The 14923-nt window shown below is 43.2% G+C and overlaps 1 protein-coding gene and 1 non-coding gene across 4 annotated transcripts in view; both read left to right on the top strand.

Annotated features, from left to right (window-relative positions):
• Window positions 1-643: 643 nt before the first annotated feature.
• Window positions 644-14923, top strand: part of TFCP2 (transcription factor CP2) — a 62016-nt gene continuing 47736 nt past the window's right edge. For 2 of the 3 annotated variants that reach the window (XM_012805637.2, XM_023513584.1), the window contains exon 1: window positions 644-1435. In XM_012805637.2, coding sequence (XP_012661091.1) covers window positions 1314-1435 — 122 coding nt within the window. In that variant the 5' untranslated portion in view covers window positions 644-1313. The remainder of the gene's footprint in view (window positions 1436-14923) is intronic. The other variant, XM_023513585.1, reaches the window with a different exon arrangement.
• Window positions 9353-9455, top strand: LOC111725562. Its single transcript, XR_002773600.1, has one exon. It is a non-coding gene; the product is annotated as a U6 spliceosomal RNA (small nuclear RNA).

The raw sequence follows: 14923 nt of genomic DNA, 5'->3' as shown, positions 1-14923 counted from the left end.
AATAACAAAGTTCCCAGCAATGACTGATATTTAACGCAATGGTCCTTATTACCTGACTCTCTGAGTATGGTTATCCCTATTTACGAATAAGCAATTCTACTGAAGTCACCAAATAGTAAAGAAGTGAAGACTCCAGGCGAAATTTATTTTCAAATCGTTTAAATTCCAACACCTCCGTCCCGCACAATCTTTTTAAAAACATTGTCACCTACTCCATGCTTTCCTGTTCAAACGCATTAGGGAGAAGGCAGAAGATAAATATCGAGGGAAGTGGGACTCAAGCGCGGTGTGGACCTCCGGAGAGGTGAGTGTAAGGAACCAGGAGGATAAGCCGGAGCAAATGCGCGCACGCAGGGAGCGTTCGGGAAACCGTCGCGAGCCTGCCAGAGGCGAGAGGGGTTTCAGCAAGGCTAGAAGGAGAACCCCAAGCCTTAGAGCCGGGACTTGGTACGCGGTTGGTACCAGAACTCGGACCGCAGCCCTGAAAGGTGCACACTAGCTCCGGGATCGCCCAGCCCGTGTCCGGGGGCGGGGAGCCGTGACGAGCGTAGCCTATCACCGCTGCCGAGGCCGACGAAGTCTCTTCTTCATAGGCGACCGCCAAGGTGACGTCATGTTCGCTGGGCCGGCGAAGGAAGTGGGAGCCATGATTGGTTGGCGCTGGGGCGGCGGGCGGTGGAAGAGCCTGGCGAGTCTAGGTTTCCAGCCTGGGCTTGACTTTCTTCATCCATGTTTCCGGGCCGTGGGGGGCTCCAGAGGGCGGGGAGTTGGCTCTGCGAAAACCTGGATTTGGTTCTGAGAGTGGTGGAGTTGAGAAGGGGTGACCGGAAGTGATTTGGGGACTGACCGGAAGCGAGGCCTGGAGGGGAAAGACAGAGCTGGTGCCGAGAGGGAGGGGGCTTTCAGCAAAAGGGGGCGGGAGGAAAAGCTGCTTTAGCAGCTCGGTGGCGCCCGGCTGGCGATCTGCCGTTAGCGCTGGTTGTCTGGAAAGCGGCGAGCAATCACCACGACCTCAAGGGTCGAGCTCAAGGGGAGAGCCCAAGCAGTAGGAGTGTGGGAATCCAAATGTGCTAGTTGAGCAAAAAGGGCCTCACGTTCCTGAGAGCTCGGTAGCTGGGGCAGCCAACAGCAAGGAACCAAGGGTACGGGAGATTAGTTATGTAGGCAGTGCTGATCGGGTTGGGGGTGGCTGGTGAGCATTGCGTGAGAAGTCTTGGTTTGGAGTTTTCTACTGTCTTACCCCCGTTGGGTAGAATCACGCTCCGCGCCTTTGTACAAGAAACGGCATCTCCGGGGGCAAGGAAGGAGCCAGGATGGCCTGGGCTCTGAAGCTTCCTTTGGCCGATGAAGTGATTGAATCCGGGCTGGTGCAGGACTTTGATGCTAGCCTGTCTGGGATCGGCCAGGAACTGGGTGCTGGTGCCTACAGCATGAGGTGAGTGAGAATTTCCTCAGATCCTACTTCTTAATAATAAAGGTAGGATAGACAGTAAGAAAGGGGAGGGGGAGAGAAGGTGTATAGAGTTTGGAAAGCTGTCAGCGGTTGGGAAAAGGGACTTGTCCTTTGTTGCTTTGAGTAGTGAATGTTGTGGAAGAAACGGAAAAAGAGATGATAGGCAATGTGAAGTCTCTGAAGGATCAGAGCAAGAAGGAAGAATGGTCCTTGATTAGCAAGGTCCTGAGGTTCTTTCTATGAAGGAGTTACATTTAGCATATGAGGGATGTCTAGGGAGCCCGTGAGTTGGGAGCTCATGCTTAATGACGAATGTTGGTTGGTTGCTTGTTGGAAGGAAATGAGAGACTTTGGTCAAGCCTATCCTGCTGTATCTTCACGGGCCTGCCGTTAGGCTTTACTAGGCTTTACTACATTACTAATTCTAGGGTTTCTAACTTTTAAAACTTAAGCCATGAAATGAAAAAGTTGCAAGGAGAGCTTTAGATATTTCTTGATCTTCATGTATCAAGCTAATCGTTGATAACAGTAAAAATTTCCTTTCAACGCAGCATTACTGCCTTTATAACTTAATTCTTATGCACTGGCCACTCATTCCCTCAATGTAATTTGTTTCATTTGTGCAAGATTCATGTGTAGAAATATTGAAACATCTGCATCTTAGATGGACTATAGTTGGGTTTCCTCATAGGTTAGGGTTTACTCTAAGTGAGTCAAGAGACTAAAATTTAACACATACATTGGGTTTATGAGTTAATTGTGTGCAAAGTAGACAGATTTTTTTTGCAGGAAAGTGCAAATATTGCTGCACTTTAAATACTTAAAAGTTATGTAAAGTTCCTTTCCTTATCTCTGCTAATTCAAAGTGGACTATTTAGTGAAGTAAAATTACACATCTTCAGGAATCTTTGCTCACAGAATAATAAAGGCTATCCTTGTATAAATATTTTAGTGATTTACAGAGAAATTTTAATTCTATCATGCAGTGTTCTTAGTCTTGGGACATTTATTGTCTGTCCTTGTTTACTTACGTCTGACCATAAAACTAGAGATTAATTTAGTCTGAAAGTAAATTCCCCAACTCTAAGCTTGCACATCAGTTTCTGACATGGTATTTGATAATTTTTTTTTTTTTTTTTTCAGTTTTTGGCCGGGACTGGGTTTGAACCCGTTACCTCTGGTATATGGGGCTGGTGCCTTCGCCTTACTCCTTTGAGCCACAGGCACCGCCTCTGATAATTTTTTTTTCTTTTATTTTGAGACAGGGGTAGAGTTCTGTTACCTGGGGGGTAGAGTGTAGTGGCATCATCTTAGCTTAGTGCAACTTCAAACTCCTGGGCTCAAGTGATCCTCCTGCCTCAGCCTCCCAAGTAGCTGGGACTAAAGGTATGCACCATTATGCTTGGCTAAATTTTTCTTTTTCTTTTTTTTTTTTTTTTGTAGAGATGGAATCTTGCTCTTGCTCTTGCTCTTGCTCAGGCTGGTCCTGAACTCCTGGCCTCAAGCAGTCCTCCTGCGTTGGCTTCCCAAAGTGCTAGAATTATAGGCATGGCCACCTCACTTGCCCAGTATTTGATCATTTTATGCAGTTATGTGCAGTAAAAAGTTTGATTCTGTTTTAGGTTACCAGAGTTTAGGATGGAAATTCAATCAGATATTGCTGCACTTGTTATGAAGATAGTTAACATCATCAGCAAATGTTTGTTCATCTACTCTGTATACTGCTACATGCCCTTGATATGATGCAGCCTTATATTTAGGTGCTTTCCAAAATCATACCCTGTGTGATCTTCAGAGATATTAGAATGACTTGTATATTGACATAAAATTTTTTTCCTAACATCAAATGTACTTTGTTTTGTTTTCTTTTTTTTTTGAGACAGAGCCTCAAGCGGTCCCCCTGGGTAGAGTGCCATGGCATCACAGCTCTTAGCAACCTCCAACTCCTGGGTTCAAGCGAGTCTCCTGCCTCTGCCTCCCAAGTAGCTGGGACCACAGGTGCCCGCCACAACGACTGTCAATTTTTTTTTTTTGATTGTAGCCATCATTGTTGTTTGGTGGGTCCGGGCTGGATTCAAACCCTCCACCTTAGGTGTATGTGGCTGGCGCCTTAGCCACCTGAGCCACAGGTGCCGAGCCTACTTTGTTTTCTTGAGAGCACAAGGTTAAATACTTTCTCCTTTACTTTTTTCACATTCTTTTTTTTCATATATTATGCACTTGTCATTTTTTTGACTCTTATGCACATTTAATCTTTTGCATTCATTTGTGTCAGTTAGATATTGGTTCTCAAACTTTAGTGTTCATAAGAGTTACCTGGAGTGCTTATTAAAAATACAGCTTACAGGGTCCCATCTCCATTGATTGTCTGTGGCACCAGAAATCAGATCTTTTTTTTTTTTTTGAGCCTCAAGCTGTCCCCCTGGGTAGTGTGCTGTGGCATCTCAGCTCACAGCAACCTACTACTCCTGGGCTCAAGTGAGTCTCCTGCCTCAGCCTCCCAAGTAGCTGGGACCACAGGCGCCCGCCACAACGCCCGGCTATTTTTTGGTTGCAGCCGTCATTGTTGTTTGGCGGTCCTGGGCTGGATTCGAACCCACCACGTTGGGTGTACGTGGCTGGTGCCTTAGCCACTTGGGCCACAGGTGCGGAGCCCAGAAATCAGATCTTTAAAACAAATTCCCGTACGTGATTTTGATGCGGGTAGTCTAGTGGGTACATTGGAGAAACACTACATTAAGGAGTTTATACACACAAAAACAATGATTCTTTGCCCTTCCTGTTTCTCCTTAATAAAAGCTTGTGTTCTTTTATGTTTTACCCTCCACCAATAATCATTGCCAACTGGTTCTAAGAATTAATGGTGGCTCACACCTATAATCGTAGCACTTTGGGAGGCCAAGGCAGGAGGATTGCTTGAGGCCAGGAGTTTGAGACCCGCATGAGCAAGAGTGTGACTCTATCTCTTTTGTATTCCATACAAAAAATAGAGTAGAAAAATTAGCCGAGCATAGTGGCATGGGCCTGTGGTCCCAGTTTCTCAGGAGGCTGAGGCAGGAAGATCGAACCCAAGAGTTTGAAGTTGCAGTGAGCTATGATGATGCCACTGCACTCTAGACTGGGGGGGGGCTCTGTCTCAAAAAAAAAAATCAATGGATCTGTCTCTCACCTTTATTAGGAAAAATGTTCTCTTTAACAAGCTATTTTTTGGTAGGATATTTTCCCTAATGTATTTGGTTCTACCCTGTTCACTTGTTTTCTACTGCATCTTGTAATGGTTTCATCTTCAGATCTGTTTAAATTTTGAAAGATTCATCTTCATTGATTTGCTTCATGTTCTTTTCACAAGTGGTCCTTTAATATTCCGCTTACTTTAGTTTTGTATTTTTTGTGTGTGTGTGTTTTGTATTTTTATACATGGCACAAACTTTATAGTAAAAGTAAAGAATTTGAACCTTAGATGACTTTTTATTTTTTTAGTGTTTTGAAACACAGTCTCGCTTTGTTGCCCTCAATAGAGAGCTCTGGCATCATAGCTCAGAGCAACCTCAAACTCATGGGCTCAAGTGATTCACTTGCCTTAGCTTCCCAAGTAGCTGGGACTACAGGTGCCTGCCACAGAGCCTGGCTACTTTTAGAGACGAGGTCTTGCTCTGGCTCAGGCTGGTCTTGAACCCTCAAGCTCAGATAATTTACCCGCCTTGGCCTCTCAGAGTGCTAGGATTACAGGTGTGAGCTACCACGCCTAGCCACCAAAATGACCTTTTAAAAAAGTAAAGAAGATTCCTTGAGGACATTAGGATGAATAAATGAAATCAGTCACAAAAGACCAGATAACATATGATTCCACTTCTGTGACATGTCCAGTATATGCACATCTATAGAGAAGGAAGATAGATGAGTGGTTGACTAGTGCTCTAGGGGAAGAGGGAATGGGAAATGACTGCTAATGAGTTTGGGAGTTTCTTTTTAGGGTGATAAAAATGTTCTGAAATTGTTTGTGGTGAGATTGTGCAATTCTAACTTTAGTAAAGACAACTGAATTGTGTACTTTATATTTATTTATTAACTTGAGACCAGAGTCTTTCTCTGTCATCTGGACTAGTGTGCAGTATTATTGTCATAGTTCACTGCAGCCTTAAACTCCGGGGTTCAAGCAATCGTCCTGCTTCAATCTCCATAATAGCTGATACTATAGGTGTCTGCTGTTACCCCCAGCTAATTTTTCTATTTTTAGTAGAGATAGGGTCTTGCTCTTGCTCAGGCTGGTCTTGAACTCCTGAGCTCAGGCAATCTACTCGCCTCAGCTTTCCAGATTACAGATTAGGATTATAGGCGTTAGCCATTGTGTCCGACCTGAACTATACGCTTTAAATGGCTAAGTTGTATGGTATATGAATTGCATCTCAATAGAGTTGTAGAAAAAAATGAGTGAAAGAGACTAAATTTTGTGTTTTTTCCCTTTCTCTTATTTCATTTTTTAAGTTGAAGTTGAATTCACATAACAAAAATTAACCATTTTAAAGTGAATAGTTTAGTGGCGTTTAGTATGACAATAGTATTGTGCAACCACTAACCCTATCTAGTTTCAAAATGTTTTCGTCACTCCAAAAGAAAACCCTATATCCAGTTTGGCGCCTGTAGCTCAAGCAGCTTGCGTGCCAGCCACATACACCAGAGGTGGCTGGTTCAAGCCCAGCCCGGCCTGCCAAACAGCAATGACAACTACAGCCAAAAAATAGCTGGGCGTTGCAGCAGGCGCCTGTGGTCCCAGCTACTTGGACAGCTGAGACAGGAGAATCGCTTAAGCCCAAAAGAATTTAAGGTTGCTGTGAGCTGTGATGCCTCAGCACTCTACCAAGGGCGACATAGTGAGATTCTGTCTCAAAAAACAAAAACTCCTATATCCGCTGTTTCCTGATACCTCTTTCCCTGGTAAACAGCACTCTTTATTCTGTGTCTGTGGATTTATCTGTTCTGGATATTTTGATTTATTATTAGTTCTTTTATTTTGCAATTTTTTTTTTGAGACTAGAGTTTCACTTTTGTTGTCCTCAGTAGAGTACTATGGTGTCATAGCTCACAGCAACCTCAAGTGGGCTCAAGTGATTCACTTCCTCAGCCTCCTGAGTAGTAGGGACTACAGCTGTCCGCTACAACGCCCGCCTATTTTTTTTAGAGATGGGGTCTTGCTCTTGCTCAGGCTAGTCTTGAACTCCTGAGCTCAAGAAGTCCACCCACCTCTGCCTCCCAGAGTGTTAGGACAACAGGCGTGAGCCACCTTGCCCAACCAGTTCTGGATATTAAACATGCAGTCAAATAGAGTGTCTCATTTCTTTTACTTAACATGTTTTGGGGGTCCATCCACATTGTAGCATATATTACACTTCAGTATTTATTCCTTTTTTTTTTTTTTTTTGAGTCGCCCTGGGTAGAGTGCTGTGGTATCACAGCTCACAGCAACCTCCAACTCCTGGGCTTAAGTGATTCTCTTGCCTCAGCCTCCCAAGCAGCTGCGACTACAGGCACCCGCCACAATGCCTGGCTAATTTTTGGTTGTAGTTGTCATTGTTGTTTGGCAGGCCTGGACTGGATCCAACCCGCCAGCTCTGGTGTATGTGGCTGGTGCCTTAGCCACTTGAGCCACAGGCGCTGAGCCTAAACAGCAGATTTTCAATGTAGATAATACAGTGAAATAGTCTTCTGTTGGAAGAAGATGACATGTAGGAAGGACTTTCTTCATGAGGGGAGAAATAAGTGCCTGGTTTCAAAGCTTCAAAGGACAAGCTGACTCTCTTGTTAAGCTCTAAGGAAGCTGGTGACTTTAAGTTGGAGCCTCTGCTCATTTATCATTCAGAAAATCCTAGGGCCCTTAAGAATTATGTTATATCTCTATATTTACTCTATCTATGCTCTATCAATGGAACAATAAAGCCTAGGCAATAGCATATCTCTTTAGAGCTTGGCTAGTGAATATTTTAATCACAATGTTGAGATCTGTTCAGAAAAAGATTCCTTTAAAAAAAAAATTTTTTTTGAGGCAGAGTCTCACTTTGCTGCCCTCAGTAGAGTGCTGTGGTGTCATAGCTCACAACAACCTCAACCTCTTGGGCTCAAGCAATTCCCTTGCCTCAGCCTCCCAAGTAGCTGGGACTACAGGTGCCCACCACAATGCCTGGCTGTTTTTAGAGATGAGATCTTATTCTGGCTCAGGCTGGTCTTGAACTCGGCCTCCCAGAGTGCTAGGATTACAGGCATGAGCCACCGCACCTGGCCTTTCAAAATATTATTGCTCATTGACAATGCACTTGCATGCCCAAGAGCTTAGATGGAAATATTCAAGGAGATAAATATTTTCATGCCTAACAGTACCATCCATTTTGCAGCCCATGGGTCAAGGAATAATTTTTACTTTCAGGTTTTATTATTAAAGAAATAGATTCTTGGGTGGCGGTGCCTGTGGCTCAGTGAGTAGGGTGCCAGCCCCATGTACTGAGGGAGGTGGGTTCCAACCTGGCCCCGGCCAAACTACAACAAAAAAGTAGCTGGGAGTTGTGGTCGGTACCTGTAGTCCCAGCTACTCAGGAGTCTGAGGCAAGAGAATCTCCTAAGCCCAGGAGTTGGAGGTTGCTGTGACACCACAGCACTCTACCGAGGGCAATAAAGTAAGTCTCTATCTCAAAAAAAAAAAAAAAGCTGAACCTGGGCAGAATATTATTGTACATTTAATAAGCTACAGTATAGTATAATTATAATTTTCTTCTCTCCCCGCCCCCCAAACAGAGTCTCAGTTGGTTGCCATTTGTAGAGTAAGGGCATCCTAGCTCACAGCAACCTCAAACTCTTTCTGCTTAAGTGATCCTCTTGCCTCAATCCTCCCTGGTAGCTGGGCCTACAGATGTCTGCCACAAAGCCCAGCTAATTTTTCTACTTTTAGTAGAGATGGTGTCTTGTTCTTGCTCAACTCAGGCAGTCCACCCACCTTGGTCTCCCAGAGTACTAGGATTACAGGGCGGTGCCTGTGGCTCAAAGGAGTAGGGCGCCGGCCCCATATACTGGAGGTGGTGGGTTCAAACCCAGCCCCAGCCAAAAACTGCAAAAAAAAAACCCATATTTAGCCAGAGTGCTAGAATTACAGATGCGAGCCACTGTGGCTGGCTTAAATATAGCTTTCATATGCTATATGGGAAACCAAGAAATTCATCTTATTGGAATATTCACCTTATTGAAGTAGTTTGGAACTGAACCTGGAAGGTATGTCTGTATGTGGTTTATAAATTATTTTCTCCTAACTGGGAATGGTAGCTCACACCCGTAATCCAGCACTTTGGGAGGCCAAAGTTGGAGGATTGCTTGAGGCTATAAATTTGAGACCATTCTTGGCAACATAGCTAGACCCTATCTCTACAAAAAATTAAAAAATTAGCTGTGTGTGTGTGTGTGTGTGTGTATGTGGTGGTGCACACTTGTAGTCCCAGTGGTGGCGGTGCACACCTGTAGTCCCAGCTACCCTTGAGGCTGAGGCAGGAGAATCCCGTGACCCCAGTAGTTCAAGGCTATAATGAGTTATAATCACACCACTACAGACCAGCCTAGGTGGCCAAGTAAGATCCTGTCTCTTATTAAAAAGAAAAAAAAAGATTATTGACTTGAGAGCTTTTTTAAAAAAATTTTTTTATAGAAAGCTTTTATTTTTATTTATTTATTTTTGCAGGTTTTTTTTTTTCTGGGGCTGGGTTTGAACCTGCCACTTCCAGTATATGGGGCCAGCGCCCTACACCTTTGAGCCATAGGCACTGCCTGAGAGCTTTTTTATATAGGCATTAACAACCCTAAATTTCCTATTTCCCTGGTGATTTCATCTTTTCATCCATTTAGTGTTTAAGAGTGTGTTGTTTAGTGCTCACTGCAGCAACATACATATTAAAGCTAGAACTACATAGAGAAGATTAGCATGGCCCCTGAGTATGACATGCAAATAAGGGACGTATTCCATATTTTTAAAATTCTGTTTAGACTAGAGGAATAAGTGGAAACAATCAGTTGTACATCATGGTGATGATAGTTAATAGCAATATGCTGTTTACTTGAAAATTGCTGAGCATTGGCTCGGTGCCTGTAACTCAAGTGGCTCAGGCCCCAGTCAAGTAAACCAGAACTGGTGGGTTCCAATCTAGGCTGGGTCTACTAAAGAACAATGACAACTACAACCAAAAAAGAAAAAAAAATAGCCGGGCATTGTGGCGGGCCCTTGTAGTCCCAGCTATTTGGGAGGCTGGGAGAAGAGAATCATTTAAGCCCAGGAGTTGGAGGTTGCTGTGAGCTGTGATGCCATGGCACTCTACCCAGGGTGACAGCTTAAGGCTCTGTCTCAAAAAAAAAGAAAATTGCTGAGCATGGATCTTATGTGTTCTCCACCACAAAAAAAGGATAACTATGTGAAGTAATACATAATGCTAATTAGCTTGATTTAGCCATTAATACACTTGAGAGTATCCCAGTAGTCCCCTTAGCTCTATTCTTTTTCTTTTCTCTTTTCTTTTTTTCTTCCAGAGAGAGAGTCTAGCTCTGTCTCCCAGGCTGGAATGCAGTGGCATGATCATAGTTTGCCACAGCTTCAAACTCCTGGGCTCAAGCCATCCTCCCACTTCAGCCCCAAATAGCTGGTACTATAGGTGTGCACCACCATTTCTGGCTAAGTTTTTTTCCCTTTATTTATGGAGATGGGGTTTTACTGTCTTGCCCAGGCTTTCATAGTTTTTATCCTTTTATTGCTATTCCTTATATATTATTCTGATTTTCCTTAGTTTTGTTCATGATTTCTTTAGCTCTTTGAGCATATTTAACACAAGTTAAAATTTTTGTCTAGTAAGTCCATTCTCTGGGCTTGCTCTATTTTGGTCAGTTTCTTTTTTCTCTGTGAATGGGCCATTCCTTCCTGTTTCTTTGGTTGCTATGCAAAATTTTGCTCAGAAGTGGACATTATGTGATAACTCTGGAAATCAAATCCTACTCCCTCCATAGGGATTACTATTACTTGATAAAAACTATAGCAGTCCATTTTTTTAAGGACTTTTCCCCAAACTTTTTGCAAAGAGTATATTCCTGGTAGTGTGTGATCACTGAGATCTCTGTTCTTTTATTTTTGTGGTCTATCAATGAATTGATAGAGATTATTTAAATGCTTGGATTCAGGTGGTGCCATAGCTCAGTGGGTAGGACACTGGCCACATGCACTGAGGCTGGTGGGTTTGAACCCAGCCTGGGCCAGCTGGGCAGCAATGACACCTGCAACAAAAGGGCATTGTGGCAGGTGCCGGTAGTCCCAGCTACTTGGGAGGCTGAGAAAGAGAATCACTTAAGCCCAAGAGTTTGAGGTTGCTGTGAGCTGTGATGTCATAGCACTCTATTGAGGGCAACATAGTGAGACTGTCTCAAAAAAAAGAAAAATGCTTGGATTCAGTAAGAAAACAAAAAGTTAAAAACAAAGAAAAAGCCTGAGCAAAGCCAGACCCCCATCTCTACTAAAAATAGAAAAACTAGCCATGCATTGTGGTAGGCACCTGTAGTCCTGGCTACTCGGGAGGCTGAGAAAAGAGGATCAGTGGAGCCCAAGACTTTGAGGTTGCTGTGAGCTGTGACACTATAGCACTTAACCCTATAGTGACTGAGTAAGACTCTTGTCTCGGCTTGGCACCTGTGGCTCAAGTGGCTAAGGCACCAGCCACATACACGTAAGGTGGCGGGTTCGAATCCAGCCCGGGCCCACCAAACGACAATGACAGCTGCAACCAAAAAATAGCTGGGCATTGTGGTGGGTGCCTGTGGTCCTAGCTACTTAGGAGGCTGAGGCAGGAAACTCGCTTGAGCCCAGGAGTTGGAGGTTGCTGTGAGCTGGGATGCCACGGCACTCTACCCAGGGGGACAATTTGAGGCTCTGTCTAAAAAAAAAAAAAAAAGACCCTTGTCTCAAAAAATAAATAAAAAATAAAAAATAAATAAAAACATTCTGTCTCTTTAAATCCACTTGTACATTACTGCTGGAGAAACCACTCAACTGTGTGGGTTGAAACAAAGGCCAGCCTCTGTGGCAGCTCCTTAGCAATCAGAAGTGGTAATCAAAACATAACCTTTGCCAGGCACAGTAGGTCACACCTGTAATCCTAGCATTTTGGGAATTCCAGGCAGGAGGATTGCTTGAGCCCAAAAGTTTGAGGTTGCAGTAAGCTATGATGATATATTCTAGCCCAGGCATCCTCAAACTATGGCCGCGGTCCACCTAGGACATTTATCCGGCCTGCCAGGTGTTTTTGCTGCCATTGCCTGTCCTACTTAGCAGCCGACTTGTCCCAGGGCCTGTAGTCCAGCCCTCCAATGGTCTGAGGGACAGTAAATTGGCCCCCTGTTTAAAAAGTTTGAGGACCCGTACACTAGCCTAGGCAACAGAGTGAGACCTTATCTCAAAAAAACTAAACAAACTAACAATAAACTCCTGTAATCTGAGTTTTTGGAGGTTAAGGCCACGTACTAGCAAGCTGCAACAAGAATTCAGGTCACTATCCCCACACCTGCCTGTCACAGGGCTGTGCTATGCCAGATGCTGAAACTCATGAACCTTTTTCTTCATCAAGCATTCCTTTGGATATTGCAAGTATTTAATTAAACTCCAGTGTTCTAAAATGGTTGCTTTAGAATAATTCTTGCCATCTCAATAGTTGTTTTGATGAAAGGACCAATTCTTGGAGCTTCCTATTCCATCATCATCTATCTAACTTTTGTGCCTGAATTTCAGCAGCCTTTTAATTGATCCAACTTTGCTTATGACTCAGCATGTACATGCCTTCACACACATACCACCCATTGAATCTATTCTCTACACAGAAAGTGTTGTTAAGTGTATGTTTTGTTCAATTAAAAAACAGTGTCAGAGAGATTTTGGAAAGTTGGCAAAGTAGGAAGCACCAAAAATCTGTCTTCCTACCTAGATAAGGATTGTGCTGACAGAAACTGATGCAACTATTTTGGAACCCTGGAGTTTATTGAAGTTTTGCAGCTGCCAGAGGAATTATTTCCAGAATAGGATGGTAAATTGTGGTTAATTTCATTTAATTTCAGCTATTAGCATAATAGTAGCTGTCTACCCACCGTTAGCCCTGTGGTAGGCAGCTGTTCCTAGAGCAACTTGCACATAGTTTGTGGGACCCAGGGTGAGCAAAAAGGACCCTGTCTTCCAAATACGGGAAATTTGCTCTTGTCATGATTTGCTCGTCATGTTGCTGCTTCTGATCACAGAGTTGTAAGGAGGCCATTGTTGCACCTCTCCCTTTGTTACAAACCTTTCCCCCCAAGACACCTAGGGTGTAAGGGCTAGTACCTTCCTTCCCTTCTACGCTTTATTTTTTTCCTTCTATGTGACAGCCAGATATTGATGACTAGGACAATCAAAAGCAACTGAATACATGGGGGAAATTAAGTCACTGTGCCTGACCAGAGCAAGTTGGAAGGCTCAGAAAAGACCTGAGAAGATCTTAAATTTATGCTTCAGGCTGATCCTTGGTACAGAGACAGCCTACAGCAGCCAAAACTCAAAAAGTAAAACAAAAAAACAGCAAACCCCTGGTTTGAGGGATAATCTAATTTCCAGAGTTACTACATTAATAGGATTCAAATGTCCAGTTTTCAACAAAGTAATCACCAAGCATACATAGAATCAGGAAAGTATGCCCTATTCAAAGGTAAAAAATAAACTTGCAGATGCTATCACTGAAAATGGCTTGATGATGGATCTACTAGACCAGTGGTTCTTGACCTTCCTAATGCCATGGCCCTTTAATACAGTTCCCACAGGTTGAGAACAGCTGTACTAGACAATGGTTTTAGCACAACTATCTTAAATATGAGGCCTGAAATTACAGCAGCGCTGTACCAATAGCTTGCTAAGGTTTCATAACCTTGGTATATCATTGTGTCACAGCTGTTTTCTTGCTGAGTGACTGTCATTATTGTTGTTACATGGTGATGAAATCCCCTAACAATGCATTTCTCAGAATATATTCCCTGTTAAGACTATTTTAGTAAAAGGTTCAATACAGCAAGGAGATGTAACAATTGTAAACATTTATACACTTGATAGCAGAATATCAAAATACAACCCATGAAGCAGTAATTGACAGTTTAAAGGAAGAAACAGTTCTACAATAAAAGCTGGAGATTTCAGTACCTCACTCTCAGTGATCAATAGAAGATCCAAACACAAGATAGATGCCATATAATATATATTCTCTGACCACAGTGGGATAAAGTTACAAATCGATAAAAGGAAAAGTCATAAATTTGTGGAAATTAAACAACAAATGGATCAACAGAGGAAATCATAAGGGAAAGTAGAAAATACTTAGAGACATACGAAAACAAAAATACGGCATACCAACATTTATGGGACACAGAGAAAGTGCTGAAAGTGAAATTTATAGTTATAAATGTTTACATTAAAAAATAAGAACAATCTCAAATCAACTACCTGCTTTTATAGTGGAAGGAACTAGAAAAAGAAGTATAAACTAAACTCAAAGCCAGCAGGAGAGAAATAATAAAGATCAGAAAAGAGATTAATGGCCCTGTACAGTGGCTCATGCATGTAATCCTGGCAATCTGGGAGGCTGAGGTGGGTGTATTGCTTGAGCTCACAGGTTTGAGACCAGCCTGAGCAAAATCAAGATCATGTCTCTACTAAAAATAGAAAAACTGAGGCAAGAAGATTACTTGAGCCCGAGTTACAGGTTGCTGTGAGCTATGATGCCATGGCACTCAACCCTGAGTGACAGCTTGAGAGACTGTCTCAAAAAAAAAAAAAAAGAAAGAAAGAAAAGAGAAGAGATTAATTGGGCCAGGCACAGTGGCTCATGCCTGTAATCCTGGCACCCTGGGAGGCCAAGGCGGGTGGATTGCACTGAGTTCACGAATTCAATTTTGAGACCAGCCTGAGCAAGACCACCCCCCACCCCAACCGCCTCTCCCCGTCTCTAAAAATAGCCCAGCATTGTAGCAGGGAATCCGTAGTGTCAGCTACTTGGGAGGCTGAGGCAAGAGAATTGCTTGAGCCCAAGAGTTTGAGGTTGCTGTGAGCTGTGATGCACTCTGTCAAGGGTGACAAGTAAGACTGTGCCTAAAAAAAAAAAAGAAGTAATGAAATAGAGAATAGAGAAAAGTCAGTGAAACCAAAGTTTGGTTCTTTGAAGAAGATATCAACAAAATTGAGAAATGTTTAGTTGGATGTACTAAGGAAAAAAGACTTAAATTACTAAAATACTGAGAAATGGCTCGGCACTTGAAGCACAATGGTTATGGCGCCAGCCACATGCACTGAGGCTGCTTGAACCCGGCCCAGGCCAGCTAAACAACAATGACAACTGCAACAAAAAAATACCCAGGTGTTGTGGTGGGCACCTATAGTCCCAGCTACTTGGGAGG

The sequence above is a fragment of the Otolemur garnettii genome, unplaced genomic scaffold (genome assembly GCF_000181295.1).
Source record: "Otolemur garnettii isolate 467f Iridium unplaced genomic scaffold, OtoGar3 scaffold00043, whole genome shotgun sequence".
In the NCBI taxonomy this organism is placed as follows: Eukaryota; Metazoa; Chordata; class Mammalia; order Primates; family Galagidae; genus Otolemur; species Otolemur garnettii.
This window is presented reverse-complemented; position numbering and strand designations above follow the sequence as displayed.